The sequence below is a fragment of the Mesoplodon densirostris genome, chromosome 10, assembly GCF_025265405.1.
Source record: "Mesoplodon densirostris isolate mMesDen1 chromosome 10, mMesDen1 primary haplotype, whole genome shotgun sequence".
NCBI lineage: Eukaryota > Metazoa > Chordata > Mammalia > Artiodactyla > Ziphiidae > Mesoplodon > Mesoplodon densirostris.
In genome coordinates this window covers 71431261-71458576 of record NC_082670.1, presented here as the reverse complement: position 1 = coordinate 71458576, position 27316 = coordinate 71431261, and the positions used below count along the sequence as shown (strand labels likewise).

Sequence of the window (27316 nt, the reverse complement as noted above, 5' to 3'; positions counted from 1 at the left end):
GAGAGGGTGGAGCGTTCTTTTGGTCTGGGAACTATGGGCTTCCACCATATGGTCGAGCACTGTCCAGAGCCCAGGGGACCCGCTCTCCATCGGGACCGTCGTCCCATTCCCCTACGGCCGCGGTCTTCTCGACTCCCCCGAAGTGCAGAGGAGGCTGCGCCGAGAGAACGAGGCTGAGAAGCCCGTGCCCAGCGCACCTGGCACCAGCTCTGGCTTGGGACCATAACTCCCAGTCTTGCCCCAGAAAAGGGCCCGGCCGGCGGCGCAGCTGCGCTCCTGCGGTACCGGCGGTCTTCCCGCGAGCCGCCTGAGAAATACCGCTAACTATTTCAGGCCCGCGCTCGGCCCCAGGATTCTTTACGGCCGCTGGGCCGTTAAGCCCCGCCCCTGAGGGTTCGGCCAATCCGGACCCAACCTTCAGTACGCGCCTTCACGTTCCTTGTTGCCACTTCCGATCCGCTCCCGGAAGTTGCGCTGCGGAGCCAAATTTGAAGCAAGCTGAGACGCGGAGGCACGGCCACGAAGCTGAACCCGTCGCGTTTTACTTGGCTACCTTGGCCACTTGAGACCAGTCATCATGCCTATCCGTGCTCTGTGTACCATTTGCTCTGACTTCTTCGATCACTCCCGCGACGTGGCCGCCATTCACTGCGGCCACACTTTCCACTTGCAGTGGTGAGTGACTGCTCTGTTGGAGCTGGGCACTCGCCCCCGTACTGCTACAGGACTGTGGGGTGTCGGGCCTCCGGGCGACCCGACCCCGGAGCCCAGACTGGTGATGAGGACGGCATTAAACGGTGTCCCACGAGAGTTCCTGACCTGGGCAGAGGCGGGTTATGGCAGGCTTCCCGGAGGAGGTGACAGCTGAGCTGAGGTCGGGGGTACAGGATTGGCCTAATGAAGACAGAGTAGGGGTTTCTTTGATCGACTTGCAAAGAGATGCGATTTCAAAATTATTACCGCGGGCAGAAATGAACTTTCACCACATTAGCGAGCACTTTTGTTTCTTCGAGACCTAGTAGACTACTGGCTACCCGATTTCTTGTGGTTTGTTTGATGGTTTGGAATGATTCTGTCCAGAGTCATCTCGTTGGTCAGACACTTCAGTGTATTCACTGACCCCAGCAAACCCAAGTTAACATCGAAGGGTAAGGAGGTGCTTTCTAATCAAGCCGTTCTGTTGAGTGTGCAGCTAGTGGGGAGATTCCTCTAGCAGCTGTGAACAGGCTGATTCCGAGCTCCTTTTTTAATTGTGGTGAAATATGCGTAACATAAAATTAACCATTTTTTCATTTTCCTTTTTTTTACTTTACACTATTTTATTATAGTAAAAAATATATAAGATAACATTGAACATTTTAACCTTTTTAAAACTTTTGCAAAAGTTTACTTAACAAAAAAGTTCAGTATGAAAATGTACACAACCTGATTTTTATATCATAGTAAAACAGGCCCTTTGGAAAGGGAGCACGTGGAAACAATTGATTTCTCTGGTGAACACAGCCATTGTTTATACTTGTTCCAAAACTTCTAACATGCTACTCTTTCCTCATATTACCACCATTTCAGTATTGTTCTGTTGCCCAGTAGTTGCCATCTCCACACATTCACCTATCACAAGATTCATAAAGGGATCAAATTCCTGCAATATTCCTTGGACATGTCTGCCACCATTTAATTTCAATGATAACTTCTTCATAAAATTTTAAAATGTATCAGAAGGGTGTCTACTCAGTGAGCTCAAAGATGCCTTGCATTTTAACCATTTTTAAGTGTACAATTCGTGGCCTTAAGTACATTCACAACGTTGTGTAACCATCACCACTATCTATTTCCAAAACATTTCCATCATTCCAAACAGAGCACTGTATCCATTAAACAATAATTTTCCATTCTCCCCTTCCCACAGCCCATGGAAACCTCTATTTTACTTTCTGTCTCCTTGAATTTTTCTATTTTAGCTACCTCATATAAGTGGAATCGCACATTTGGTTCTTTCGAGTCTGGCTTATTTCACTAAGTGTAATGTTTTCAAGGTTCATCCATGTTGTAGCATGTTTCAGAATTTCATTTTTATGACTAACTAGTATTCATTATATGAAAATACCTCATTGTGTTTATCCCTTTGTCTGTTAATAGACATTGGGTTGTTTCTATGTTTCAGCTACTGTGAGTAATGTTACTATGAGCATTGGTGTACAGGTATCTGTTCACGTTCCTGCTTTCATTTCTTTTGGGTTATCCCCAGAGGTGGAATAGCTGGATCATACGGTAATTCTATATTTAATTTTTTGGGAAGCTGCCTTACTGTTTTCCACATCAGCTGCACCATTTTACATCCCCAGCAACAATGCACAAGCGTTGCAGTTTCTCCACATCCTTGCCAAAACTTATTTTCTGTTTTGTTTTTTTTCCATAAAAGCTATCCTAATGGGTGTCTTCTCTTTTATTGTGTGTGTTTAAAGCTATCAGATTCCCTCTTAGCACTGCTTTTGCTGTATTACACAGTTTTGGTATGTTTTCATTTTCATTAATCTCATGGTATTTTCTAATTTCCCTTGTGATTTCTTCTTTGACCCATTGGTTGTCTAAGAGTGTGTTGTTTAATTTCCACACATTTGTGAATTTTCCATTTTTCTTCTGTTATTGATTTTTAGTTTCATTCCATTTTGATCAGAAAAGATACTTCGTGTGATTTCAGCCTTTTAAAATTTAAGAGTTGTTTTGTGGCCCAACATATGACCTTCCTAGAGTTCCACGTGCACTTGAGAAAAATGTGTGTTCTGCTGTTGTTGGGGGGAGTATATGTCTGTTAGGTCTATTTGGTTTAAAGAGTTGTTCAAGTCCTCTATTTCCATATTGATTATCTGTATGATTGTTCTATCCATTATTGAAATTGTGGGGTACTGACATCTCCAACTTTTTAAATAATTTTTTTAAATTTTATTTATTTTTTTGGCTGCATTGGGTCTTCGTTGCTGCGTTCAGGCTTTCTCTAGTTGTGGCGAGTGGGGGGCTACTCTTTTTTGCGATGTGGTGCACGGGCTTCAGTAGTTGTGGCTCGTGGGCTCTAGAGTGCGGGCTCAGTAGTTGTGGCACACGGGCTTAGTTTCTCCGCAGCATGTGGGATCTTCCCGGACCAGGGATTGAACCCTTGTCCCCTGCACTGGAAGGCGGATTCTTAACCATTGAGCCACCAGGGAAGTCCCAACACCTCCAACTTTTATTGGAGAACTTTTTGTTTCTCCCTTCAATTCTGTACAATTTTCTTCCATGTATATATTTCATATATATTTTGTTAGGTGCATATATATTTATAATTGTTATGTCTTGTCGGACTGAACCTTTTATCAATATGTAAAGTCGTTCTTTGTCTCTTGTAAACGTTTTTGACTTAAAGTCTATTTTGTCTGACAATAATATAGTTACCTCGGGCTTCCCTGGTGGCGCAGTGGTTGAGAGTCCGCCTGCCGATGCGGGGGACACGGGTTCGTGCCCCGGTCTGGGAAGATCCCACATGCCGCGGAGCGGCTGGGCCCGTGAGCCATGGCTGCTGAGCCTGCGCGTCCGGAGCCTGTGCTTCGCAACGGGAGAGGCCACAACAATGAGAGGCCCACATACCGCAAAAAAAAAAAAAAAAGAAAAGAAAAAAAAATTAATATAGTTACCTCAATTCTCTTTATTTATTTATTTATTTATTTGCGGTATGCGGGCCTCTCACTGTTGTGGCCTCTCCCGTTGCGGAGCACAGGCTCCGGACGCGCAGGCTCAGCAGCCTATGGCTCACGGGCCCAGCCTCTCCGCGGCATGTGGGATCTTCCCAGACCGGGGCATGATCCCGTGTCCCCCGCATCGGCAGGCGGACTCTCAACCACTGCGCCACCAGGGAAGCCCTCAATTCTCTTTTTGTTACTATTTTTATTCTGCTTGAGATTCATAGGTTTCTTTAACTTGTGGAACAATTACTTTAATCAGTTCTGGGAAATTATCAGCCATTATCTCTTCATGTATTGCCTCTATTCCATTATCTCTTTTCTTTCTATGTTAGTTTTTCATTTCTGCTATAACAGATTACAACTAACTTAGTGGCTTAAAAACACAGATTTATTATTTTATAATTCTGGAGGTCAGAAGTCCAAAATGGGTCTTGCTTGGTTAAAATCAAGATGGAAGTGGGGCTGTGCCTTCTTTGGCTCATGGCCCATTTCTCCATCTTCAAAGTCAGCAGCGTTACATCTTCAGCTCTCTCTGTATGACTCCAATACTCCTGTCGCACTTACAGGGACCCTTGTGATTACATGGGACACACCTGGATAATCTGCCCAACTCCTTAACTTAATCACATCTGCAAAATTACTCTTGTCATATAAGGTAACATATTCACAGGTTTCAGAAATTAGGACGTACACTTCTTGAGGGGAGGACATTATTCTACCTAACACTTTCTTTCTGGAATTCCTAGTTATATGTATGCTAGACCTTCTCTCAGTATCTTTTATATCTCTTATCATTTCTCATGTATTTTCCATCTTTCTAATTCTTGGGGTTTCCTCTAACCTATCTTTCAATATACCAGTTCTTCAACTGTGTCTAAACTGCTATTAAACTCATCCATTGAATTCTTAATTTTGGCCCTTTTTTCAGTTTTAGAATTTCTGTTTGGTCCTTATTAAATTCTGATATGTCACCTTTTATTTTCGAATTCTCTGCTGATATTTTCTTTCTTTTTTTCTTTAATTAGAAAAAATTATTTATTTATTTATTTATGGCTGCGCTGGGTCTTCGTTGATGCGTGTGGGTTTTCTCTAGTTGTGGCGAGCGGGGGCTACTCTTTGTTGCGGTGCGCAGGCTTCTCGTTGCAGTGGCTTCTCTTGTGGAGCACTGGTTCTAGGCGCACGGGCTTCAGTAGTTGTGGCTTGTGGGCTCTAGAGCGCAGGCTCAGTAGTTGTGGCGCATGAGCTTAGTTGCTCCGCGGCATGTGGGATCTTCCCGGACCAGGGATCGAACCCGTGTCCCCTGCATTGGCAGGCGGATTCTTATCCACTGTGCCACCAGGGAAGCCCTCTGCTGATATTTTCAATCTTAATTTTTATTTATTCAGCATAATGTGTTTATTATGGGTCTGTGAAAATCCGAATATCTTAAGTCTTTGTGGATATGTTCTGGTTTGCACTATGTAGTGCTTTTTTCCTTGTATAACTGTTTACTTAAAAAAATTTATTGAAATACATTACAGGGACTTCCCTGGTGGTGCAGTGATTAAGAATCCGCCCGCCAATGCAGGGGACGTGGGTTCCATCCCTGGTCCGGGAAGATCCCACATGCCGCGGAGCAACTAAGTCCGTGTGCCACAACTACTGAGCCTGCGCTTCAGAGCCCGCGAGCCACAACTCCTGAAGCCCGGGCATCTAGAGCCCGTGCTCTGCAACAAGAGGAGCCACCGCAGTGAGAAGCCCATGCACCGTGACGAAGAGTAGCCCCCGCTCACCGCAACTAGAGAAAGCCTGCGCACAGCAACAAAGACCGAACACAGCCAAAAATAAATTAAATAAATAAATAAATAAATAAAACCTTTAAAAGTACAAATATAATAAGTGTGTAGCTTGCAGAATTTTCACAAACTGAACACGCCCTTGCAACCAGAATTCAGAACAAGAAACTAGACATCAGCACTCCAGAAACCTCCTCCTGAGACAGGCTGGGACCTGGGACACTGCCAGAGTGCTTGCACTTGCACCTAGACAAACCTCTCCTCAAGCAACAGAATACAGAGAAACTATAGGGGACTAAAAATAACTACATGTGTGCAGCAGCTGGGGCAAATTACAAACAAAAAGTACAAAAAGGCCCAAACCCAGCTGTCGCTTCTGAAGTGCCTGGAGCAAAAGCAGGGTACTGTGCATGACCCCTGCACACAGCACCACCAAAGGGGTGGGCAGACTACCTAAGCCACCCCTGTGGCTCAATCTGCTGACCCGCCCCCTACACTCACCCCATTTAAGGAACCAGCTCCCCCACTGCCCCACAGTGAGCAAGCAAGGGCACCTGTTGCTTGTTTTTGCTCCCTCAGGTGCAACACAAGTCCCAGTAAAGCCTTGCCTGAATTTCTCCTCTGGCCTCTTATCAGTTTCTATTGATTAAAGAGTCCAACGACCCAGGTCAGTGCACTCTTTCAGTTACTCCCACCTGCCCGCCTTTCCCCCACACATAAGGATAGCCACTGTCTTGACTTCCAGCAACATAGATGAGTTTTGCCTACTTTTTTACTTTATGTAAATGGAGTTATACACAATATACCTTTTTTTGTATCTGGCTTCTCTTCCTCAACATTATATTTATGTAATTCATCCATAATTTGTTCTTAGTTGTAGACTCATTTGTTCTCATTGCTGTGTAGTATTCCATTGTGCATTGTTAGCTTTGTATTATAGGTATTTGAAAAATTATTTATAGAAAAAAAATTGAGGCCTAGGATTATGGTATCATCTTCCTGAAATGACTCTGTTTCTCCCTGGTCCCTGGGGGTGGGATTGTTTACCAGTAGGAGACTATGTTTTGTTTTTGTTTCTGTTTTGACTATGCTGCACAGCCTGTGGGATCTTAGTTCCCCCACCAGGGATTGAACCCAGGCCCTTGGCAAAAGCACAGAGTCCTAACCCCTGGACTGCCAGGGAATTCCCTAGCAGGAGACTATTTTAATTAAAGTTTAAAGCAGATGGTGCATAGCTGGGCTGTGTTTTGCTTTTACTGCTACTTGCTTTTACCTCTAGTTTATCCTTAATTTGAAAGTGTACCCCTTTGGAGCCCCAGCTTACATGGGGTTATTATTACAATCCCCATCTCTGAGGGAGTCTGGCTTTGACTGTTGACCCCCCACACCCCGCTCCAAGCCTAGAACGTTGACAAAATTGCAGCTCAGGGGTAGGGAAATCCAAGCCAACAGGGCGCAAAAAAGGGCCAGTTGGTTGGAGTGCTTGTACCAGTCAGGCCTTGTGGGATATACCGTCATGGCCTGTGGTGCTGCCCTCCTGGGTAGGCAGGCGTTGGGTTGAGGAGGAGCAGGACAGGCGCTGTTCTGGTCGGGGTGGCTACCTGGCCTGTATGTCTCGCTCCAAGCCATGGCTCACAAGTCTGTTTTTCTGTTTCTCATTCCAGCCTAATTCAGTGGTTCGAGACAGCACCAAGTCGGACCTGCCCGCAGTGCCGAATCCAGGTGAGGGTGGTAGGATGAAAACACCTCAGCTGAAGACAGCTCCTTGCCAGGGAGCAGGAATGAGGAAAGATCTCTGAAGCTAAGCAATGTCTTTGACCTATTTGGACCCTCATGGTTTGAGGCTGGTCGAGCCTCACTTGTGCCCAAGGATAGCAGGCGATGGACTCATTGCCTGGGCCAATCTTCACCTGGGTAGATTTGGTCTCCTTCCCTGCCTTTCCCCTGCAATGCCCAGCACCTAGAGTTGGGGTTTCTTTTGAGCAGTTACCACATGGGTCTGCAGTGAAATAACTTCAGTAACCACCAAGCTAGTGGCACAAGCTTGGGCCACCTACAGGGTTACAGAGGTCCTCTCACTCCAAGGGATGTGCTGTGAAAGGTTAGGCCTGAGATGGGCTAGGCTGAATGTACACCCTTGTCCTCCTTGCCCATGACCCAGCTGTGCAGTCATACTGTATCTTGTTCTTTCATTCAGGTCGGTAAAAGAACCATTATCAATAAGCTCTTCTTTGACCTTGCCCAGGAGGAGGAGAGTGTCTTAGATGCAGAATACTTAAAGGTACCCAGAATTTATCTCATTCTACTGAACCCCAAGCCCTCTGAGAGTTCACTTTCTGCTCCTACCCAGGGAGAGTACCTCGAGTATGGAGATGGAGTTCTGGAGGGAAGACTTGGTAGAGATTTCAAGGCAGAGGCTGAGAGAACAGAGGACAAGTGATGATGCTACAGTCATTGGAGAAATACGCTGTTAGTGGGGAGGGGGGCCACTTGACTGTGAGCCCTCCCCTGGGGATTTCAGAGCAATTCTGACCGTAGTTCAGAGTGCCTCTCCTGAAGTTCCCTCACCTCGCAAAGGGTCTACAACCATCTTTTTAGTCCTCAGCCAGGGAATATGTGTGAACCTACTGTTCACAAACCTGCCTGTGCTTCAAAACTGCCTGGGGAACTTGGTATATATCCAGGTGCCTGAGTCTTTCTCAGAGCAGGAATGGAGGGCAGAGCCCCTGGAATCAAGATATGCAGCCAGGATAGAAACCCACACTGCAGGGGAGGATGGGTGGATTCCCTCCTACACTTATACTGCTTCCCCTCCAATTGTACAGTTTAGCTTTCTTTGTGCACAAAGGGATTGGATTAGCAGAAACCTCTCAAAGAAGTGGGATTGGGGTTCGCAAGTGAACCTGGACTCTGAGGGTTAATTTGCTGGTCATCTGTCAGATCAGGATTCATTTGGCCCTGGTCCCAGGGTGCTGTGATGTCCTTGGAACCTCACTGCTTCAAGAACGTGGAACTTTTATGCTTAACGCTAACATGTTCATCGTCATGGTAACTGCTCCCAGTTTTAAGCCATGTCCTCCCTGTGATAAAGGCAACAAAGGCAGTTTCATTTCTTTCTGGCCTTCTGAGCCAGATCTAGGAGACAGGGAGGCAAAATCTTGAGTAGTTTGGAGCAAGGGCTTGGAAGGCACCCTGCTTGGGTGTGGAAGGAGCCAGGGGACTAGCGGTAGCTTTGGGCTGGCAGCCATTCTCAGGCAGCCCGTGTGTGCCCTTCTCTACCCACCACTTCCACCCCAGATGTCCGGCCTATTTGACCAGCTCAGCCACCAAGAGCTCCTGCCCCAGAGTCCTGGGTAGAGAGTTTGACAACAGGGGCTTATCCATGCACTGGGGCTAGGCCTTAGTATTGGTCACATGTGATATTCTGATTCTTTTTTTTTTTCTAAACTTATTTTATTTTATTTATTATTTTTGGCTGCGTTGGGTCTTTGTTGCTGCGTGAGGGCTTTTCTCTAGTTGCATTGAGCGGGGGCTACTCTTCGTTGCGGTGCACGGGCTTCTCATTGTGGTGGCTTCTCTTGTTGAGGAGCACAGGCTCTAGGCACATGGGCATCAGTAGTTGTGGCTCGTGGGCTCTAGAGCGCAGGCTCAGTAGTCATGGCTTGCCGGTTCTAGAGCACAGGCTCAGTAGTTGTGGCGCACGGGCTTAGTTGCTCCACAGCATGGATCATCCCGGACCAGGGCTCGAACCCGTGTCCCCTGCATTGACAGGCAGATTCTTAGCCACTGCGCCACTAGGGAAGCCCAATATTGTGAGTCTTGCGTTGACCTGGGAAGGGTAATCTGGAAGAGGATTTTTCTGGATTGCATCTAGCTACCACCATGGACCCTAGGCCAAGCCTTTCAGGTCTGCTGAGCCTGGTTTTCCTGCTTATGGAGTAGGCATGTCTCTTGCCCACAGGGGTGTTGAGTACATGGGACTCCTGAATGGGAGCTGGGCTCAGTTCTGCTTCAGCCTCTCAGTGGTTCTGTGGCAGTGGCTTCGGAACATATGCACGCACTTTGAGAGGCCCATTTGACCCTCACAACAGTCTGGTTAGAGCCTAGAGGTTTCATCCAGGGGTGCAAAGTTGTCCTGGTTCACCTACCTATTGGATTCTGGGGCTGGAAGATTCATGGTGCACAGAGCCAGCTTAGAGCTTGGAGAGGGGCAGACCATGAAGCAGGCAGGACCCAGGGTGGAGGGAAGCAGTGGTGGCCCAAGGTGCTTGGACATCCCAGTTTTGTGTCCCCAGTGAGTGCAGCTAATGCCAGAGAGGGTTAAGGCCAGCACAGGTCCAAGGAAGCGATGGAAGCCTCTGCCATGAGACTGACTGCACAGGCGTAGCTCCACTTCTTTTGCCCCTGTTATGCCTCTTTTCCTGTCCTAGGGTCTTGTACCTGAGATTATTTTCGTCCATTTTACCTACTTTTTAAAAAGGCACACAGAGATAAAGCAAGGTTTCTCTCTCCATTGTTGACTTAGCTTGGCCTTGAGGTACGTAGGGTTCATGCTTCCCTGGGCCCATAGGCCTCCTTGTCCCCTCCTGGGGCTCCCCACAAGCCTTATGGGAGGCTGAGTGGAGGCCAGCTCTGATGCCTTCTTGCTGCTTATTGTGGGTATTGCCTTGCAGAATGAACTGGATAATACCAGAGCCCTGCTTTCCCAGAAAGGTGAGTTCCCAAGGGGCCCTGGGAAGACCCTGACTTGGGTAGTGGAGGGAGAGGCCCTGGGAGGAAGGCCTCCAACCTTCTGGCAGAGCCAGGGGCTCTCCCTGCTTCATATGTCCAAGAGTCCTATCAGCTCTTGTGATTGGCAGAAAAGAAAAGGAAAGGGAGGTGACCGAAGCTGTCCACCTAGATCAGGTGAGCCTCTTCTCTTTGTCTGAGGCTGCTTGCCTAAGACCCGGGCTGGGAGGGGGCTATCTGATAGGACAAAGTATTTGTAGGTGAGGGTTCCACTGCCAAATTTGGCAGGAACTTGTTTGGGTTCTGGGATGATGAATTAACTGGACCCACAGGAGCACGGAGCAGTGAAATCTTTACTCAAGTAGTTCCAAGCATCAGAAAGAGGGTCTCATCCCCTGAAGGAAGAGACTCTGGCTGGGCGTCCCTGGTTTGGTGTCTGCCAGAGAGAGAACCGGGCCACCCAACTTTCTGGCCTGAGACTTGTTCCTCACCTGGCTCTGGGGTGGTGTGCTGGAGCCCAAAGGCCCTGGTTCTCATACTACAGTGTGGACGGGCCTCTCCTCTCCCTCCATCCCCCACCCTTGCTCCAGAGAAGGAAAAACGAGACAGCCAGCTCATCATTGACACTCTGCGGGACACGCTGGAAGAACGCAACGCCACAGTTGAATCCCTGCAGAAGGCCTTAGACAAGGCTGAGATGCTGTGCTCCACCCTCAAGGTGGGTCCCCAGGCCTTGTGGACACAGATTGCTGGGGAGATACAGTTTTAGTCCTGGACTCATCACTCTGGGCTTCTCTTTTGGTTCTGCCTTGGTCAATACCTTGGTTTGTGCAATTGTAAAATGGAGGCAAATCCCATCTTCCCCAGGCTTCCCATGCTGTACCCATCCAGCCCATGAGAAAAGCGTCGTATTGCCTGCACTTATGGATTTTGTACTAGGTAGTTTCGAGAGGTGAGGCCTGCCCAGTGCTTCATGGAGGGGCTGCTCAGCCAAGACCTCAGTGAGGCTGGGCCGTGTTTCCAAAAGTGGTTTGTACTCCACTGACAAAGCCAGCCTGAAGAACCTTCCATTAGCACTCTAGTCCTTGGCTGGGCTGCTCTCTGGAGCCAGATCAAGCAGCATCCCAGGGGCCTTTGAAGTCGGCTGTGCTGAGCTGACCGGGCAGATCAAAGCCTGCAGAGCACATGGCTCTAGACCCAAATGAATTTTGTATCAGCCTGGGTTGGTGAGCCTCTTGCTCTCCAAGGGGCATGAGGTGATTGATTTGAATCCACAATTGATATTCTGGCCTCGTAGGAAGGAGCAGTCCTTGCTGGATGCCATTTGAAAGGGAAAGGGAGCCATCCTTGTGAACAGATAGGGCCCCAGTGTGTTCATTGTTTCTGTCTCTGCTTCGTGGCTGGCCTGGATCACGTGGCCTGGCCAGTGGGAAGGAAGGAGTGAACCAGCACCTGGCTGCAGAGCAGGAGTCTGCTGGCAGTCCCAGGTCAGAGATGAAGTGGCCAGGTACTGAGGGCAGCCTGGCCAGCTGCCTCTGGCTCAGCTCTCCTACCCCGGCAACTGTCCATAGGTCTAGATGGTGGATAGCACAGCCTGGATTTGTGCTCCAGGCTTCTTCAGCTTCCTGCACAGCAGGCCACAGGACCCTGGCAGCCCCCAGCAGGCCTATAGATCCTGGGAGTGGGCTGTGCCTATGGTAAGACATATCTCAGGAGGAAGCAAGCAGGGAGGTGAGGAAGCAGCTGGCCTAGGGCCTCTTAGCAGAAAAAGCACAAGCCAGAGTGGGGCCCAGGAGCCTTACCTCCTGGGGGTTGGAGCATATGCTTATCAGCATTTTCAAAAGTATACATTTCTAGGGTAGTGTTCTCCCAATGACTTTAGCCTTGGCCCCTGGGAGCCTCCAGGCAACAGATATGTAGGGGTACGTTTGCTCTTCAGAAGCAGATGAAGTACTTGGAACAGCAGCAGGATGAGACCAAACAAGCACGGGAGGAGGCCCGCCGGCTCCGGAACAAGATGAAGACCATGGAGCGGTGAGCTTGGATCTGGGGCCTGCCCTGTGCCCTTGCACCTAGGGCCCTCTGGGGCACAGCTCTCAGGACTGCAGCAGGGGCTGACTCACCTCTGTAGCTCGACTCTCCATAGGCCATGGGGAGCTCAGGCCAGCTGAGTATGGGCACAGGTCTTACTCAGCCTCTGTGGGCTCCTCTACTTTCCATGGGGGCTCTTGCCACACTCCTCCCTGTCCCTGTTGCCTGTGGCCAAATGACCTGGCAGGGCTTTTGTTCCAGGAACCTCTCTCTGGGGATCCCTGACCTGAGGCTCTCTGTCAACACCCCTTCTTCCTCAGCAGCATCGCTGCAGCTGTGCTTAGCTCTGCTGTGGGGCCTTTCTTTGGACAGACCTGCCTGCTGAAGCATCCTAGCAGCTCAGGCTGTCACCATAGCAACGGCAGCAAAGGGAAGCAGAGCTGCACTGGGTATCTACCCATCAGCCTCCAGATTTTAAATGCCGTGGGCTGGGTGTTTTTCAGGATTGAGCTCCTACTCCAGAGTCAGCGGCCCGAGGTGGAGGAGATGATCCGAGACATGGGTGTGGGACAGTCAGCGGTGGAGCAGTTGGCTGTGTACTGCGTGTCCCTCAAGAAGTGTGTACTCTGGCCCCTCTATCCAAGCCCAGGAGCTAAGCCATGGCACCCCAGCCATGCCTCTCCGTCTGTTGCCCATCTCTTGTAAAGCACAGCAGGTGGAGTTAAGGGGCAGGCTCTGGAGCCATGCTGCCTCAGTTTGAACCCTCACCCCTTTCACCATGTGGCCAGGAGCCAATTTCTTAACCTCTCTGATCCTCAGCTTCCTGAATGGAGGTAATAATAACTTGCCTCACAGGATTATTGAGAGAATTGAGTGTGAATTATAAGTGTTATTTCTAAAGACGTTGGCACAGCTTTCTGAGCCATGAGCCCCATCGTGATATCTGGAGCCTGTTTCCCATCAGCACTGTTACTGACCCTGCCTGGCTTGCATCAGAAACTCAGCTCAGATGTTCACTACAATGGGTGTGAGGTGGGAGAAAAGGGACCACTTGGCTGACAGGCATGGAGGATCCCAGATGCCTCGTGTAGGGGTCAGGTGGTGTAGGGGGCCTCGTAGTGGGACCGGGGCTTCCTGTGCACCCTCTCAAATCGCCAGTGCCTGCGGGCAGGCAGGGAACAGAGACTCACCAGCTCTCCTTGCATTGGACTCCGGACCCTCCACAGCACCACCTGGTCCCCTCTGGGCTCAGGTGTCAGAGTAGGAATGAGAAGGGCTGAGGGCTTGGGCTGGTCTTTGTGTTTGGTTGGTGCTGTGGCTCAGTCTGACCAGCAGGTGTCTGGTGCTGACATGTCTTTCCATGGCCCCTTTGTAGAGAGTACGAGAATCTAAAAGAGGTGCGGAAGGCCTCAGGGGAGCTAGCCGACAAACTGAAGAAGGACTTGTTTTCTTCCAGAAACAAGGTAATTCAGTGGGGAGCTGACAGTGAGGGGAGAGGTGGCTGTTCTTTTGTCATGCTCATGTGTGTCTCCTAAGCAAGGCCATGGGGCTGTTGGATGACTCACAGGCTGGTTTCTGATCCTTACTGGGCATTGACTCTGGCTACATGGCTTGTCCAGTTAGGGTGGCAGATCAGGCAGGTATCCCCCCAGCCTCTGCACACTTCTGTTCCCCTCTGCTCTTCTGGGTACCTCTCAGCTGGCTGGAGCACACAGGTCCCAAATGTGACAGCTTCAGGAGCCTGTTTTTTGTTCCAGGCCCAGAGTAGGAGGCCTCTTGTTTTGGGGTATTTTTTGTTTTGTTTTATTTTGTTTGTTTGTGTTTTTTGGCCACGCCGCTCGGCTTGTGGGATCTCAGTTCCCCAGCCAGAGACTGAACCTGGGCCACGGCAGTGAAAGCCTGGAATCCTAACCACTAGACCACCAGGGGACACCCAGTAGAAGGCATCTTGGAACCTGATTCAGTCAGCACAGCAGTTTTTATTTCTGGGCATGGTGCGTCCATGGGCAAGGGTGTAGGAAGTAGACCTTGCTCCTGGGCAGCTCCAGATGGACATTGCCGGCCTAAGGTCCAGCCCCATGGAGCTAGGGTCTCCCTCCCGTGTTCCCAGCTCTTCTGGACGCCGGGCTACCACGAGCTGGTGTAGCAGCAGGTGCGGGCAGGGCACATGGGCACCCCTTGGTTCATCCTTTTCTCCTTACACTTTCTTGTAGTTGCAGACAGTCTACTCTGAACTGGACGAGGCCAAGTTGGAGCTGAGGTCGGCCCAGAAGGACTTACAGAATGCTGACAAGGAAATTGCAGTGAGGGACATCTCTGGCCAGGCGGGAACGAGGGGTGGCTTATGTGCCCTCCAAGAACAGGGCTGGCTAGTTCTGCCCGCGAAACCTCGCACCAGTCAGTGGTGGTGGCTCTGGGAGCCCTGCATCCTCCTGGGTCAGGGTGGGTCAGGACATGTGCCTTGGCCCTTGGTCTGGAGCCGGGGCCGCCTCAGCAGAGGACAGAGAGCACCTGGGTCTTCCTCACAGTCTGTCCTGTGCCTACATCCTTGAGACCACCAGAGTAGGGGCTTCACCAGAGAGGGGTTCTGAGGTCGGGTGGTCCTGGCCTCCTGAGCCTGATATTTGGGTTTCAGGCCTTGTTCTGTTCCCAATGGGCTTGCCTTTCGTGTGTGGTGCTCAGTCCTTGGCAGTCCCTCTGGACTTGGTGCCTCAGCATCTCTTTCACTCTCTTCTCTTTCCTTCCCCAAGAGCCTGAGAAAAAAGCTAACGATGCTGCAGGAAACCCTGAACCTGCCACCAGTGGACAGTGAGACTGTCAACCGCTTGGTTTTAGAGAGGTTTGTTGACCCTCTGGGGTGGTGCAAGGGCTATAGGCTGGAGGAGCTCCCTGGTAAGGGTGTCCTCACTCCTCCTGGCTTTGTGTGAGTGGGTGGCCCATGTGGGCCTGAAGGCTGTGGACCCCCTGCCCTGGGAGACAGCCAAGATTTAGCTGGAAAGCAGCTTTGAGGTAGATTCTGGGCTCTGACAAGGAGAGGCCAGGGGAGGCCAGAAAGGACCTAGGGCTGGTCAGAGAAAGGGCAGGAGCACCAGCTCAGGGCATCCTGTTTATGGAATGGCTCACCTAATGTATCCGTCTGCCCCAGGTTCTGAAACAACCACGGAAATACTGTTAACTCTCTTCTGGTTCCAGGAATATGCACATTAAAGCTGCCAGCAGAGGGAGCCAGAGGCAGAGGGATGGGTGTCCTCCTCCCGAGTGTTCCACAGAAGCCAATGGGCTGAGAGGGTCCTCAGGGCAATCTCCTGCCTAGCAGCCCTCCTGATGGTCCAGACAGAAAACACAACCCAGCAGCCCAGCCACTTTTTTTTTCCTGAGCCACACGGCATGCAGGATCTTAGTTCCCCAATCAGGGATCGAACCCATGCCCCCTGCATTGGTAGCACGGATCCTTAACCACTGGACCACCAGCGTAATCCCCAACGACTTTTTTTTTTTTTTTGGCTGCGTTGGGTCTTCATTATGGTGCATGGGTTTCTCATTGCGGTGGCTTCTATTGTTGCAGAGCATGGTCTCTAGGTGCGTGGGCTTCAGTAGTTATGGCGCGCAGGTTCAATAGTGGCTCACGGGCTTAGTTGCTCCATGGCATGTGGGATCTTCCCGGACCAGGGCTCGAACCCGTGTGCCCTGTATTGGCAGGCGGGTTCTTAACCACTGCGCCACCAGGGAAGCCCCCCAGCCACTTTTATTTGAGCCATTTTTCTTTTTTTAAAATTTAACTATTTATTTATTTAGGCTGCGCAGGGTCTTAGCTGCAGCGTGAGGGATCTTTAGTTGTGGCATGCAGTCTTCTTAGTTGTGGCATGCAGGCTGTTATTTGCAGTGTGTGGACTTCTTAGTTGCGGCATACCTGTAGGATCTAGTTCCCTGACCAGGGATCGAACCCGGGCCCCCTGCATTGGGAGTGTGGCATCTTACCCACTAGACCATCAGGGAAGTCCCTCTGAGCCACGTTTCGAAGCTGGAAAATCATTATGCTCCCTCTTCCCCACATCCGCTCAGTTGCTAGAGCCTGCCCATCTAACTTCTGTGGTGCCTTCCTGACCCTTTTCCTTGCTCCCACCTCCGTGTGAGGCTTGTGACCCATCGTCCCACTCCTCCCCACTGTCCTGTATAGCAGCCCCAGGGCATCATGCCACTCCCTTGCCAAACATCTCCCAGGACGCTTGGCACTGGCCTCAGGCACTCAGGGAGCTGGCCTTGTGGGCTGCGGTGGATATTCAGGCTTCAGCCAAATCACACTGCCCAATGCAGCAGAACACCCCTTGCCTTCCTGCTCCTATGCCCTCCTGTGTTTCTGCTCTTCTCCACACTGAAGTGTCAGCTGCCCTGCGGAGCCTTCCCTAGTCTCCTCAGCAGAAATAAGCTCACTGTCCTCTGCACAGGTAGCACTTCTTATTCAGATGCCGTCAGCTGCTAGGGTCCACAGAGGTGCTCTAGAGGCTTTCTGGCGCCTGGTCTACCCACTGTGTACACACTCGGCTGTGAGTAGACCAGGAGCTGCCTCCTAATCTGTGTCCCCACCATCAGTTTCCTCACACACACGCTCCTTCCCCCACACCATAGTACCCGGTCATCGTCTGAGGTGGGCAGTGAATGCATGCAAGCCAGTTTCCTCTCATTCTCCTACCTTTCATTCCTCAATCTTTCTCTTTCCTTTCATACTTCAGGTCCTCCAGTGTTTCTTTTTTTTTTAAATTATTTAATTTATTTTTGGCTGCGTTGGGTCTTCGTTGCTGCACGCGGGCTTTCTCTAGTTGTGAGCGGGGGCTACTCCTCGTTGTGGTGCACTGGCTTCTCGTTGCAGTGGCTTCTCTTGTTGTGAAGCATGGGCTCTAGGTGTGCTGGCTTCAGTAGTTGTGGCTCGTGGGCTCAGTAGTTGTGGTGCACGAGCTTAGTTGCTCTGCGGCATGTGGCATCTTCCTGGACCAGGGCTTGAACCCATGTCCCCTGCATTGGCAGGCAGATTCTTAACCACTGTGTCTCAAGGGAAGCCCCTTCCAGTGTGTCTTTATGGAACCAGGGCTGCCTGCCTGCCCCAGTTTAGGTCTGAGGGCTGTGGGAGTGTGATGGGCACATGACTCTGTGAGGTCCAGCCTGTGGCTGATTTTGACAAACTAAGCTCTGTTTCTGGTCCCTCCTACCTACTCTACCCTCAGAGCCCATCGGCCCAGCCACCTTGGACGCCCCAGGTAACATGAAGGCTCTGTCAGGAGCTTGGCAGGTATAGTACCCACCCTCAGGGAGCTGTTAGTCTCAGTGACGATCTCATGTAGATAGACCTTTAGAACCCAAACTGGGTCAAGGCAGAAAGTAAAAATGCTTTTTTTTAGGATATCACTCAAGGCTGCTGTCTGCAAGCTCCCCATCATGCTCCCTCCACTCTCTATTCCATGGGCCTTGGTGTTTCCACACACTTGTCATCTGTGTCTGGCGTCCACAGTAAGGGGGAGCACAAGCACAGAGGCTTCCTCTAGGTGCCCAGGGACTTTCCATTCCTGCTTTCGCTTACTTTCTTTTTATTTATTTGTTTGGTTGGTTAGTTGATTGCACTGGGTCTTTTTTTTTTTTTTTTTTTTTTTTGTGGTACGCGGGCCTCACTGTTGTGGCCTCTCCCGTTGCGGAGCACAGGCTTCGGACGCGCAGGCCCAGCGGCCATGGCTCACAGGCCCAGCCGCTCTGCGGCACGTGGGATCCTCCTGGACCGGGGCACGAACCCGCGTCCCCTGCATCGGCAGGCGGACTCTCAACCACTGCACCACCAGGGAAGCCCTGCACTGGGTCTTAGTTGCAACAGGCAGGCCCCTTAGTTGCAGCTTGCATGCTCCTTAGTTGTGGCACGTGGGCTCCTTAGTTGCGGCAGGTGAGCTCCATCGTTGTGGCATGCAAACGCTTAGTTGTGGTATGCATGTGGGATCTAGTTCCCAGACCAGGGATCGAACCTGGGCCCCCTGCATTGGGAGCTTGGAGTCTTATCCACTGCACCACCAGGGAAGTCCCAATTTCCTTCCTTTTTAAGGCTGAATCAGCAATCGCATTTTAAATTTGCACACATTCTTTCTCGCTCACTGAATGCATCCTTGGCAAAATATGCTACCCCTTGTTTTATGGTCTAGCATTTTCATTTCTGTCAGGGCCAGTGTTTGCACATCATGGCCTTTCTCTTGGACTTCCCTCTCATGCTTGGGGGTCCTTGGCTGCCTGTGGCCCTCTGAGGAGGAGTAACAGAAAGGTGTCCTGGGAACCCAACCTTTATGGGCAGGGATTGGGGGAATGTGCAGTCACCTGGTATCATGTCTGAACCTAGGTGCAGGGGGATTTGCCATCAGGTCCAGTACTGGCTGCCCTAAGATCCCGTGGATGGTTTGCAGGTGACTTTAGGAAAGGCCCTTCTCATTCTTGGCCCCAGGTACCAGGCTGACTTCCTGGTGCACACTCCCCGATGTAGGGAGGGGTGGCACCAAGCTTGCACCTTCCATCAGTACCCCCATTTTCAGGCTTGTTTAATGCATCTGTAAATCCAGGTCTTCCGCGTTCCTCCCTTGCATCCATAGCCCTCTCCTGGTGGGTTCTGGCTATTGTGTAAGTCTCCTATCCCCTGGCCATGCTCTCTCCCAGATTTTTGTGGAAATCTATGGGTACTGATGATGGCTGCCCATTCCATTTGTTGCAGTAGGGTTATCCTTCACTCCTGTCATTTTAGGGAGGCCTCAGGAGGTAGCTATCACCCCCAACCACAGAGGAGGTGTTTGGAAGACCTCTCCCATGGACCCCAAGAGCCCCTGACCTCCAAGCTGAAGGGAGTTGGGGAGGCCTTTGCTTAGGGTAGGCCTGCCGGTTGCCATGAGTTCATGGAGGACACACTGACTAACTCCCGTGCCACACAGGTAATAGGTCTGCCCAGGGCCTTGGTTGAGTTTTGGAAAGAGGGGTGTCTTGCCCCAATTCCACAGTCCTCTGGCATGAAGCCCTGTATGTTGGCCATGGGTGACTATCCCAAAGATGATGGTATCACCCAGGAGGACCTAAAGCCAGGCCCTCAACCAGTTGGGGGGTGTATGTGGCCACTGAGCTCTAGACTCTTCCACCTTGTCAGACAGACAGAAGGTGGGAAGGAAAGAAAGACCATTGGCAGGAAGAAAAACAGGGTTCGAGCTTATAAAAGAAGGATTTACCAGGAAGTGTCTGAGGGAACAAGAAATGTGTTCATATGAGCCAGATGGTATGCAGGAGTGCGGGAGGCACTGAGAGAACCTCCTGAGTCTTGAATTTAGTGTTGGGGATGGCCAGGAGGTGTGAGTGAAAAAGATTGGCTTGGCTTGAGCCAAGGCTGAGCACATGCCATGAACACCACTGGGCAAGGTCTGAGGCAATGGCAGCAGGAAGTCCTACCCTGAGCCACCTGGAGGGCAAAATGGCTCTCATAGTCAGACCCTGCCTGCCTCCTGAGTGCACCTCTCCTACCCTGGACCTGGACTTGCTGAGGTTGGTAAATAGTGGCAGAGTAACAGATCTTACAGAAGATTGGCATGGGGCTTCCCTGGTGGCGCAGTGGTTAAGAATCCTCCTGCCGGGACTTCCCTGGTGGTCCAGTGGTTAAGACTCCACACTCCCAACGGAGGGGGCATGTGTTCGATCCCTGGTTGGGGAACTAAGATCCCACATGCCACACAGCATGGCCAAAAAAAAAAAAAAAAAAAGAATCCTCCTGCCAATGCAGGGGGCACGGGTTCAAGCCCTGGTCTAGGAAGATCCCACACGCTGCGGAGCAGCTAAGCCGTGCGCCACAACTACTGAGCCTGCGCTCTAGAGCCTGCGAGCCACAACTACTAAAGCTCGCGTGCCACAACTATTGAGCCTGTGCTCTAGAGCCCCTGAGCCACAACTACTGAAGCCCACGTGCCTAGAGCCTGTGCTCCACAAGAGAAGCCACCGCAGTGAGAAGCCCGAGCACTGCAATGAAGAGTAGCCTCTGCTCACCACAACTAAAGAAAGCCTGCGAGCAACAACAAAGACCCAATGCAGCCAAAAATAAAAATAAATTTAAAAAAATTATTTTAAAAAAAGCAAAAAAAAGATTGGCATGAGTGGTCCTGACTGCTGCTTTATGCTGTACTTCCCAGAGGGGGAAGCAAAGCAACGCATGGAGTCGGGCTGAGGTGGTCTATGCAGCCTTTGCTTCCACCTACAGGCAAGGAAAGGGTAGAGCTTCCAGGGGTCTGGCCAGGGAAAGAAAGAGTCCAAGCTTCCCAGATTGCTTACCTACCCAAGTCAGTGCAGGTAGTTCCTTTCCTCTGATCTGCACACCCCATCTGGCTCCTGGCCAGAGACTAATACAGCACAGCTCATCCCTCTGTCCCTGAGTAGTGAGAGTAGGGCTGTGGGCAGCTCTGAAAGGCTCCTGAGGGAAAGAGTGTTCTTGGGGCTTCCCCTGCCACTCCCCGGAGCTCTCTGATCACAGGAGCTGGGGAGCCCCACCAGGTCTGGATGGGCTAGAAAAAATCCTGTTGGCTTAAACTTTCTAATAGAATTATACCCCTCCCCCATTAAAAAAAGTAAAAACACATTGTTGAGAATTTGGAAAATATGGACTTATACCAGAGGTAGTCACCATTGACCAGTGGTATATTCCCTTCAAGTCCTTTTTCTCTGTATGTGGTAGAGTGGGGGATGTGTGTGCACAAGTCATGTGATTTTACTATACATAGAGTTTTCTTTGTTTTTTTTTCCCCCAATTTTATTGTGGCAAAATATACATAACATAAAATTTACCAACTTTTTTTTTTTTTTTTTTGGCTGCATCCAGTTTAGTTGCGGCACGTGGGATCTTTGTGGCATGCGGAATCTTTCGCTGTGGCACGCGGGCTTCTCTCTAGTTGTGGCGTGCGGGTTTTCTCTCTCTAGTTGAGGCACGCAGGCTCAGTAGTTGTGGCGCATGGGCTTAGTTGCCCCGCGGCATGTGGGATCTTAATTCCCCGACCAGGGATCGAACCCGTGTCCCCTGCATTGGAAGGCAGATTCTTTACCCCTGGACCACTGGGGAAGTCCCTTACCGACATTTTTAAGTGTATAGTTCAGTGGTATTAAAGATGTTCATAAGGTTGTGCAACCATGACCAACATCCATCCCCCGAATTTTTGTCTTGTAAAACTTAAATTCTATACTCATTAAACAGTAACTCCCCATTTCCTCCCCCTCCCCCTCAGCCCCTGGCAGCCACCATTCTCCTTTCTGTCTCTATGGTCTTGACTACTCCAAATACCTCATGTAAGTAGAATCATACAGTCTTTTTGTGACTGGCTTCTTTCAGTTGGCATAATGTCCTCAGGGTTCATTCATGTTGTAGAATTTCCTTTTTAAAGCTGAATATTCCATTGTATGTATATACCACATTTTGCTCATGCATTCTTTTGTAGATGGACTCTTGGGTTGCTTCCACCTTTTGGCTATTGTGGATAATGGTACTGTAAACACGGATATACAAATATCTCTTTGAGATCCTGCTTCCAGTTCTTTTGCACATACACCCAGAAATGGAATGCCTATATCACTTGATAATTCTAGTTTTAATTGTTTGAGGAACTGTCTTTGTATTTTCCACAGTGATTTAATCACTTTACATTCCCACCAACAGTGCACAGGGTTCCAATTTCAGAACATCCTCACCAACAGTTATTTTCTGTTTTTTTTTTTATAGTAGCCATCCTAATGAGTGTGAGGGGTGTCTCTTGTAGTTTTGATTTGCATTTCCCTAATGATTAGTGGTATTGGGGGTCTTTTCATGTCTTCATTGGCCATTTGTTTGGGGGGGTGGTTTCTTTGGGCCATGCTGCAGCTTGTGGGGATCTCAGTTCCCAGACCAGGGATTAAACCCGGGCCACAGCAGTGAAAGCCCAGAGTCCTAAACATTAGGCCATCAGGGAACTCCCCTTTATTGGCCATTTATAAATCATCTTAGGAGGAATGTCTGTTCAAGTCCTTTGCCTATTTTCGATTGGGTTATTTGCTTTTTTATTGTTGGGTTTTAGAAGTTCTCTATATATACTGGATTTTAATCCGTTAACAGATATATGATTTGCAAATATTTTCTCCCATTCTGTGGATTGCCCTTTTACTCCATTGATAGTATCTTTTGATGTGAAAATTTTTTAATTTTTGTGAAGTCTAATTTTTCTGTTTTTTCTTTTGTTGACTATAGAGTTTTGTATTGCTTTTTAAATTTAACATATGAGCACTTTCCCATGTTATTAAGTTTACTCTCTAGAAACGCTACTTTAATGTGTATATCATATTCAAGCTATGAAAGTACCAGCCCCCTAGGGGAGTCATTTTGACAGTTTCTAATATTGTGCCATTTGTCATAATACATAGCACTGGAAGGGACATCCCTCTACTTCAGTCTGTGGTCACCTCTCTGACAGGATCCTTGCACTGCATTCTGAGAAATGAGGCTACGTGAACAAAAGGCCTTTTAGTTGTACATTTGGGTTTTGTGTGAGTTTTTGCTTGCTTCCTTCCATGTCTTCCAGACTTCCACTGTGTGAAGGACTGAGCCAAGTGGTTTTTTCTGTAGAGATTTGGGCTTCCTTGCAGGATGGCTCTAAACCAGGTGTGGGCTCCAGGCCCCTGGAGCTGAGCCATCTCTGATGCTTGAGGGGCTTTTGTCCTTCTGGGCTGCCACTGTGGTCTTGATTAACCAGGCCATCTCTGCCTATAGCCCAGCTCCTGTGGAGATGCTGAACCTGAAGCTTCGCCGGCCAGCCTTCGGCGATGATATTGACCTCAATGCCACCTTTAATGTGGATACTCCCCCAGCCCAGCCCTCCAGCACCCAGCATGGCCATGCCAAGAGGCTCTTCCCAGAGAAGGCACAGTAAGTGGTAGTCCCTGGCCCTTCCACAGCCTGGAGGGAGGATGGCTAAGAGATCTCTGCAGGTCCTGCCCTAATAGCTCTGAGTGGCTGACAGGGTAGTGAGGGTCACCTGGGCTTGGCCATGGCCATGGCTTTGGTTCCAGCTACCTTTCTGCCCTCTCCTGAGTACTCAATCTGTACAAAGCCCTTCTCTTGCTTGTCTCATTAATCTTCACAGTCACCCTTCAAGCAAAGTTGGGGATGTGAATTAGAGAGAACACGGGGGTCCCAGTAGGGGCAGGTCTGGGCTGATGCTGTTGGGAGGCAGGGTGCTCCCAGTACCTTGAATGGGCTCGCTGGAGTCTTAAGTCAAGGACTCTGAACTTCCTCTTCCATTGTGTGCGCCACAGGCTCATGCTTGAGGCAGGACCATATCAGACCATGGAGCCCAGAGCCCTACCACTTAAGGAGGTAGCCCACAGGGGCAGACATGAAAAGCTGTGAGGAGCTGCAGTGGGATAGGTGGGACCTGCACTAGCGGTGCAGTGGGACTGGGAGTGGGGAGGCTGTCTCCTTGGCCAGGCAGGCCACTAGTTCATCATGGAGACAAGAGCTACTCCTGTACATCCATGTAGGTGTACGCTGCTCAGGTAAGGGAGTCGGGCTGAGCAAGTTTTTTCTCAATCAAAGACTTTGGACATGAGAGAAAGAAATTGAGATGTTAGGCAGTGGAGGTAGAGGAGGCCCAGGGAGAGGACAAAAGGGAAAGCCAGCTGGATTATCCACCCCTCCCCAGACTCAGGGGCAGAGACACCAATGCTGTATAGGGCCAGGCCTGGTAGCAGTGAGAAACAAACCTAGAGCGTGTGGGCTACAGTCAGAGGGCCTATCAGTGCCTGCTCGATACTCTGGCTTCCTCTAGTTGCCTCTTTAGCTATAAAGGTTGAAAGTGGGCACCTGGGGCCTGCAGGCTACCATACCTTTTAGAGACATTTCTCCCATCTTCAGTGCCTGTGAGGGAGGTGAGTGAGCCCAGCCTCCCCAGAACCAGACTTGCAAGTGGAGCAAGAGGAGATTCTTCCCATGGTCATCATGTGGCATCACCACAGGCTATGGGGGCAGGAACAGTGGGGTTCAGTATCTGCAGGCCCTGATCCTGCCCCTGTCCTTATGGTTTTGAGAATCCACAGGGTCAGCCTTAGGTCACCATTCTCCCACTCTTCTGGGAAGATATGAGAAGAGGGTATCCAGGTGCTAGGGTCCCCAGGAGTTGGATGGAAACACTGTGTCCAGCTCTGGAACTAGGAGTGGCAGACCAGGGCCTGGGGCCGTGATCTGTTCTGCCCCAGACTCTCCCTGCACAGATTTATCTAGGGAGATGGCCTAACCCTGTGTTCTGAGAGTACTTTATGGGCTCTCTAACTTACTGAGGGTCCTCTGGAGGTGGTGGCCCCTCTCTGGGCAGATGGGGCTAGGCCTGAGCTCATTTTCAGGGCATGAGTGGCCTTCCTTCTGTGGGTAGTGAATTTGTTGGGCTCTCCAGCCCCACGTACAGCCCAGGATGCAGTGAGGTGACTGAGGGCCCATCATTCCAATGGTGAGCATTCCAGTGGAATTGGTTTGTCCCTGAGTGGAAGCCACAAGATTGGAATATGGCCCAACCTCCCCTGCCTCTACCACTCTGGTGGCTGTGGCTATCCAGCTGTTCACAGACCTGCTCTTGGGGTGGGGATTACTGAGGTGCCTTGCCCAGCACGCAGCCATGCCACACGGTGGCTCCCCAAGGGGAATGTGCTGAGCCTAGTTCGCCTGCCCCCCCTTTTAAAACTATATTTGTTTGTTTGTTTGTTTGTTTATGGCTGCGTTGTGTCTTTGCTGAACGGGGGTCTTTCTCTAGTCGCGGTGAGCGGGGGCTACTCTTCCTTGCAGTGCACGGGCTTCTCCTTGTGGTGGCTTCTCTTGTTGCAGAGCAGGGGCTCTAGGCATGTGGGCCTCAGTAGTTGTAGCTCACGGGCTCTAGAGCACAGGCTCAGTAGTTGTGGCTCACGGGCTCTAGAGCACAGGCTCAGTAGTTGTGGCACACGGGCTTAGTTCCTCCGTGGCATGTGGGATCTTTCCGCACCAGGGCTCGAACCCGTGTCCCCTGCATTGGCAGGCGGATGCCTAACCACTGTGCCACCAGGGAAGTCCCTCACCTGCCCCTTATGTTTTGCTCACCTGCCTCTTGTCTTCACGTTTTGCTCTTGCAGTTCTCCCGTTCAGGACGTTCTCAAGAAGATGCCCAAAGGCCCCAAGCAGGTAAGGCTTCCCAGAAGAAACTCAGGCAATCACCCTCCAACTCTGGCCCGGACTGAGTATGAATCTGGCCTTCTGAGAGGTCAGGGTCTTGCTAGAGCCCTCTCACCCCTGAAGGACTGAAGCACTTTGGAGCCACCCTGGGAACCCTACTCACTGCCCTTCCTGCCTCCTGGTGAGGCATCAGAGATCCTGATTCTGTTCCAACACACCTCCTACCCTCCTCGTTTGCTGCCATCCGGCTTATCAAGCCTGGCTCTGGGGTCTCTTCTGCAGGAGTCCCAGCTCTTGCTGGGTGGCCAGCGCTGTCTGGGAGAGCCTGATGAGGAGCTGGCTGGTGCCTTCCCTGTCTTCATCCGGAATGCTGTCCTGGGCCACAAACAGACCAAGGAGACCAGGGCAGAGCCCTGTCACAGCACAGATGCAGTGAGTGTGGTTTCCTACAAGTGGCAAGTGCCAGCCTCCTTGGGGGTGGGGCTGGGTGGCCAGCCCCCTAGCCCATTAGCCTGGCCCACTCACCTCTTCTGCTTTAGGTAAGGACTGGCTTCGATGGACTTGGAGGCCGGACAAAATTCATCCAGCCTGTATCCTTGTTCTGTAGCATTGGGCTGAGCTGAGCTGTGGTGCCCACATCATCCCTCACCTGTACCCCCAGACCCCAGCCCACCGGTGGCTGCAGCCCCAGGTGTGCAGAGCCAGACCTTACTCAGTATAGCAGGGCTGCCCACCACCAAGTCTGAGCCTTTCCTGCCCTGCATTCCATTCCAGTCCCCTCTTTAGGCCTCTTCCTTGACATTTCCTTCAGACTGACAGGACTATGATCCGCTCACTGCCCATTAAACCAAAGCCCAAGGCCAGCGCTAAGCAGAGACTGGGGTCCAGGACAGGGCTCCCTCCCCCCCAGGCCAAGATGCGCACCTTCCCGTGGTAGTGAGAACAGTGAGTCTGATCAGTGGCCAGATACATGCCTCTGACTTATAGGCCGAGGACTGCTGACTGGCTTGGCAGATGGTTTGGGGTGCATGGCCCCTCTTCTAGGACCAGCCCTGAGGACAAGGATAAACAAGAAGATGGGGGTGAAGGTGAGGCCCAGAAACTGTGCTTTTCCTGCACACACGCCCTGCCCCACCCCCCCATCATACTGGGTCTCCCTGTGAGAGCTGATGTGATGAGCTCACTGTTCCCGCCAGCAGGGCTTGCTCCTTATTCCAGGCTCCCATTTATAGCCATGATCAGATGTGGCTGGGCTGATTCTGGTCCTCCAGACCAGGTTTTTTTGTTGACTGTAAGGACCAAAGTGCTTGAGGCTTCTCAGGCAGCCTCAGCCTGCCCAAGCTTCTGCCTGTCTCTGACTTGCTGTTGGCCTGGGCCAAGCAGGGTGGGGAATGGGGGATGGTGGTAGGGAGAGGAGGGGGGCCAGATTTCTTTGTGAAATAAAAAAGATAGAGTCTTTTCTTCCTGACTCTGGGAGTGTAAATTTGCCCTCACTTTGGAGAACTGTCTGGCATCATTTTCTAAAGCGGGACCTTCACCTAGACCCAGACCCAGCAGCTTCACCCTTAGGCATTTGCCCTCTCATAGGGCACAGGGAGACTAGCAAGAGTGACATCACCTGAGCTTTGTCCACAGTCTCTAACCTGGGCACAGTGCAAAGGCCATAAGCAGGAAAGCAAATGGGTGAACTAGGGTCTAGACACACAGGGAACTCACAGCAAGCACAACAAATGACCAGTGACACCCCCCTCTTCTCCACCTTTCAACTCTGCCAGCCAAATTGCTAGCCTCTGCATCTTAGCTTCAAAAGCACTTTCTCCCAAAAGACTTCCCTTTGAACTTCTAGCTTGGATGAGGACCCCTAA

At 50.7% G+C, this 27316-nt stretch overlaps 1 protein-coding gene and 1 pseudogene across 1 annotated transcript; one reads left to right on the top strand and one right to left on the bottom strand.

Moving 5' to 3' along the window:
* The first annotated feature begins 481 nt into the window (after positions 1 to 481).
* TRAIP (TRAF interacting protein) lies at positions 482 to 26831 on the top strand. The gene is made up of 15 exons (XM_060109830.1): positions 482 to 675; positions 7156 to 7213; positions 7689 to 7772; positions 10165 to 10204; positions 10810 to 10937; positions 12159 to 12253; positions 12754 to 12867; positions 13626 to 13713; positions 14464 to 14553; positions 15001 to 15089; positions 23028 to 23183; positions 25412 to 25460; positions 25734 to 25883; positions 25991 to 26041; positions 26263 to 26831. Exons 1-15 carry the CDS (start codon positions 578 to 580, stop codon positions 26386 to 26388), a joined length of 1416 nt encoding a protein of 471 aa, XP_059965813.1. The 5' UTR covers positions 482 to 577; the 3' UTR covers positions 26389 to 26831.
* On the bottom strand, positions 1511 to 1699 carry LOC132497722 (small nuclear ribonucleoprotein G-like; annotated as a pseudogene).
* Positions 26832 to 27316: the final 485 nt, after the last annotated feature.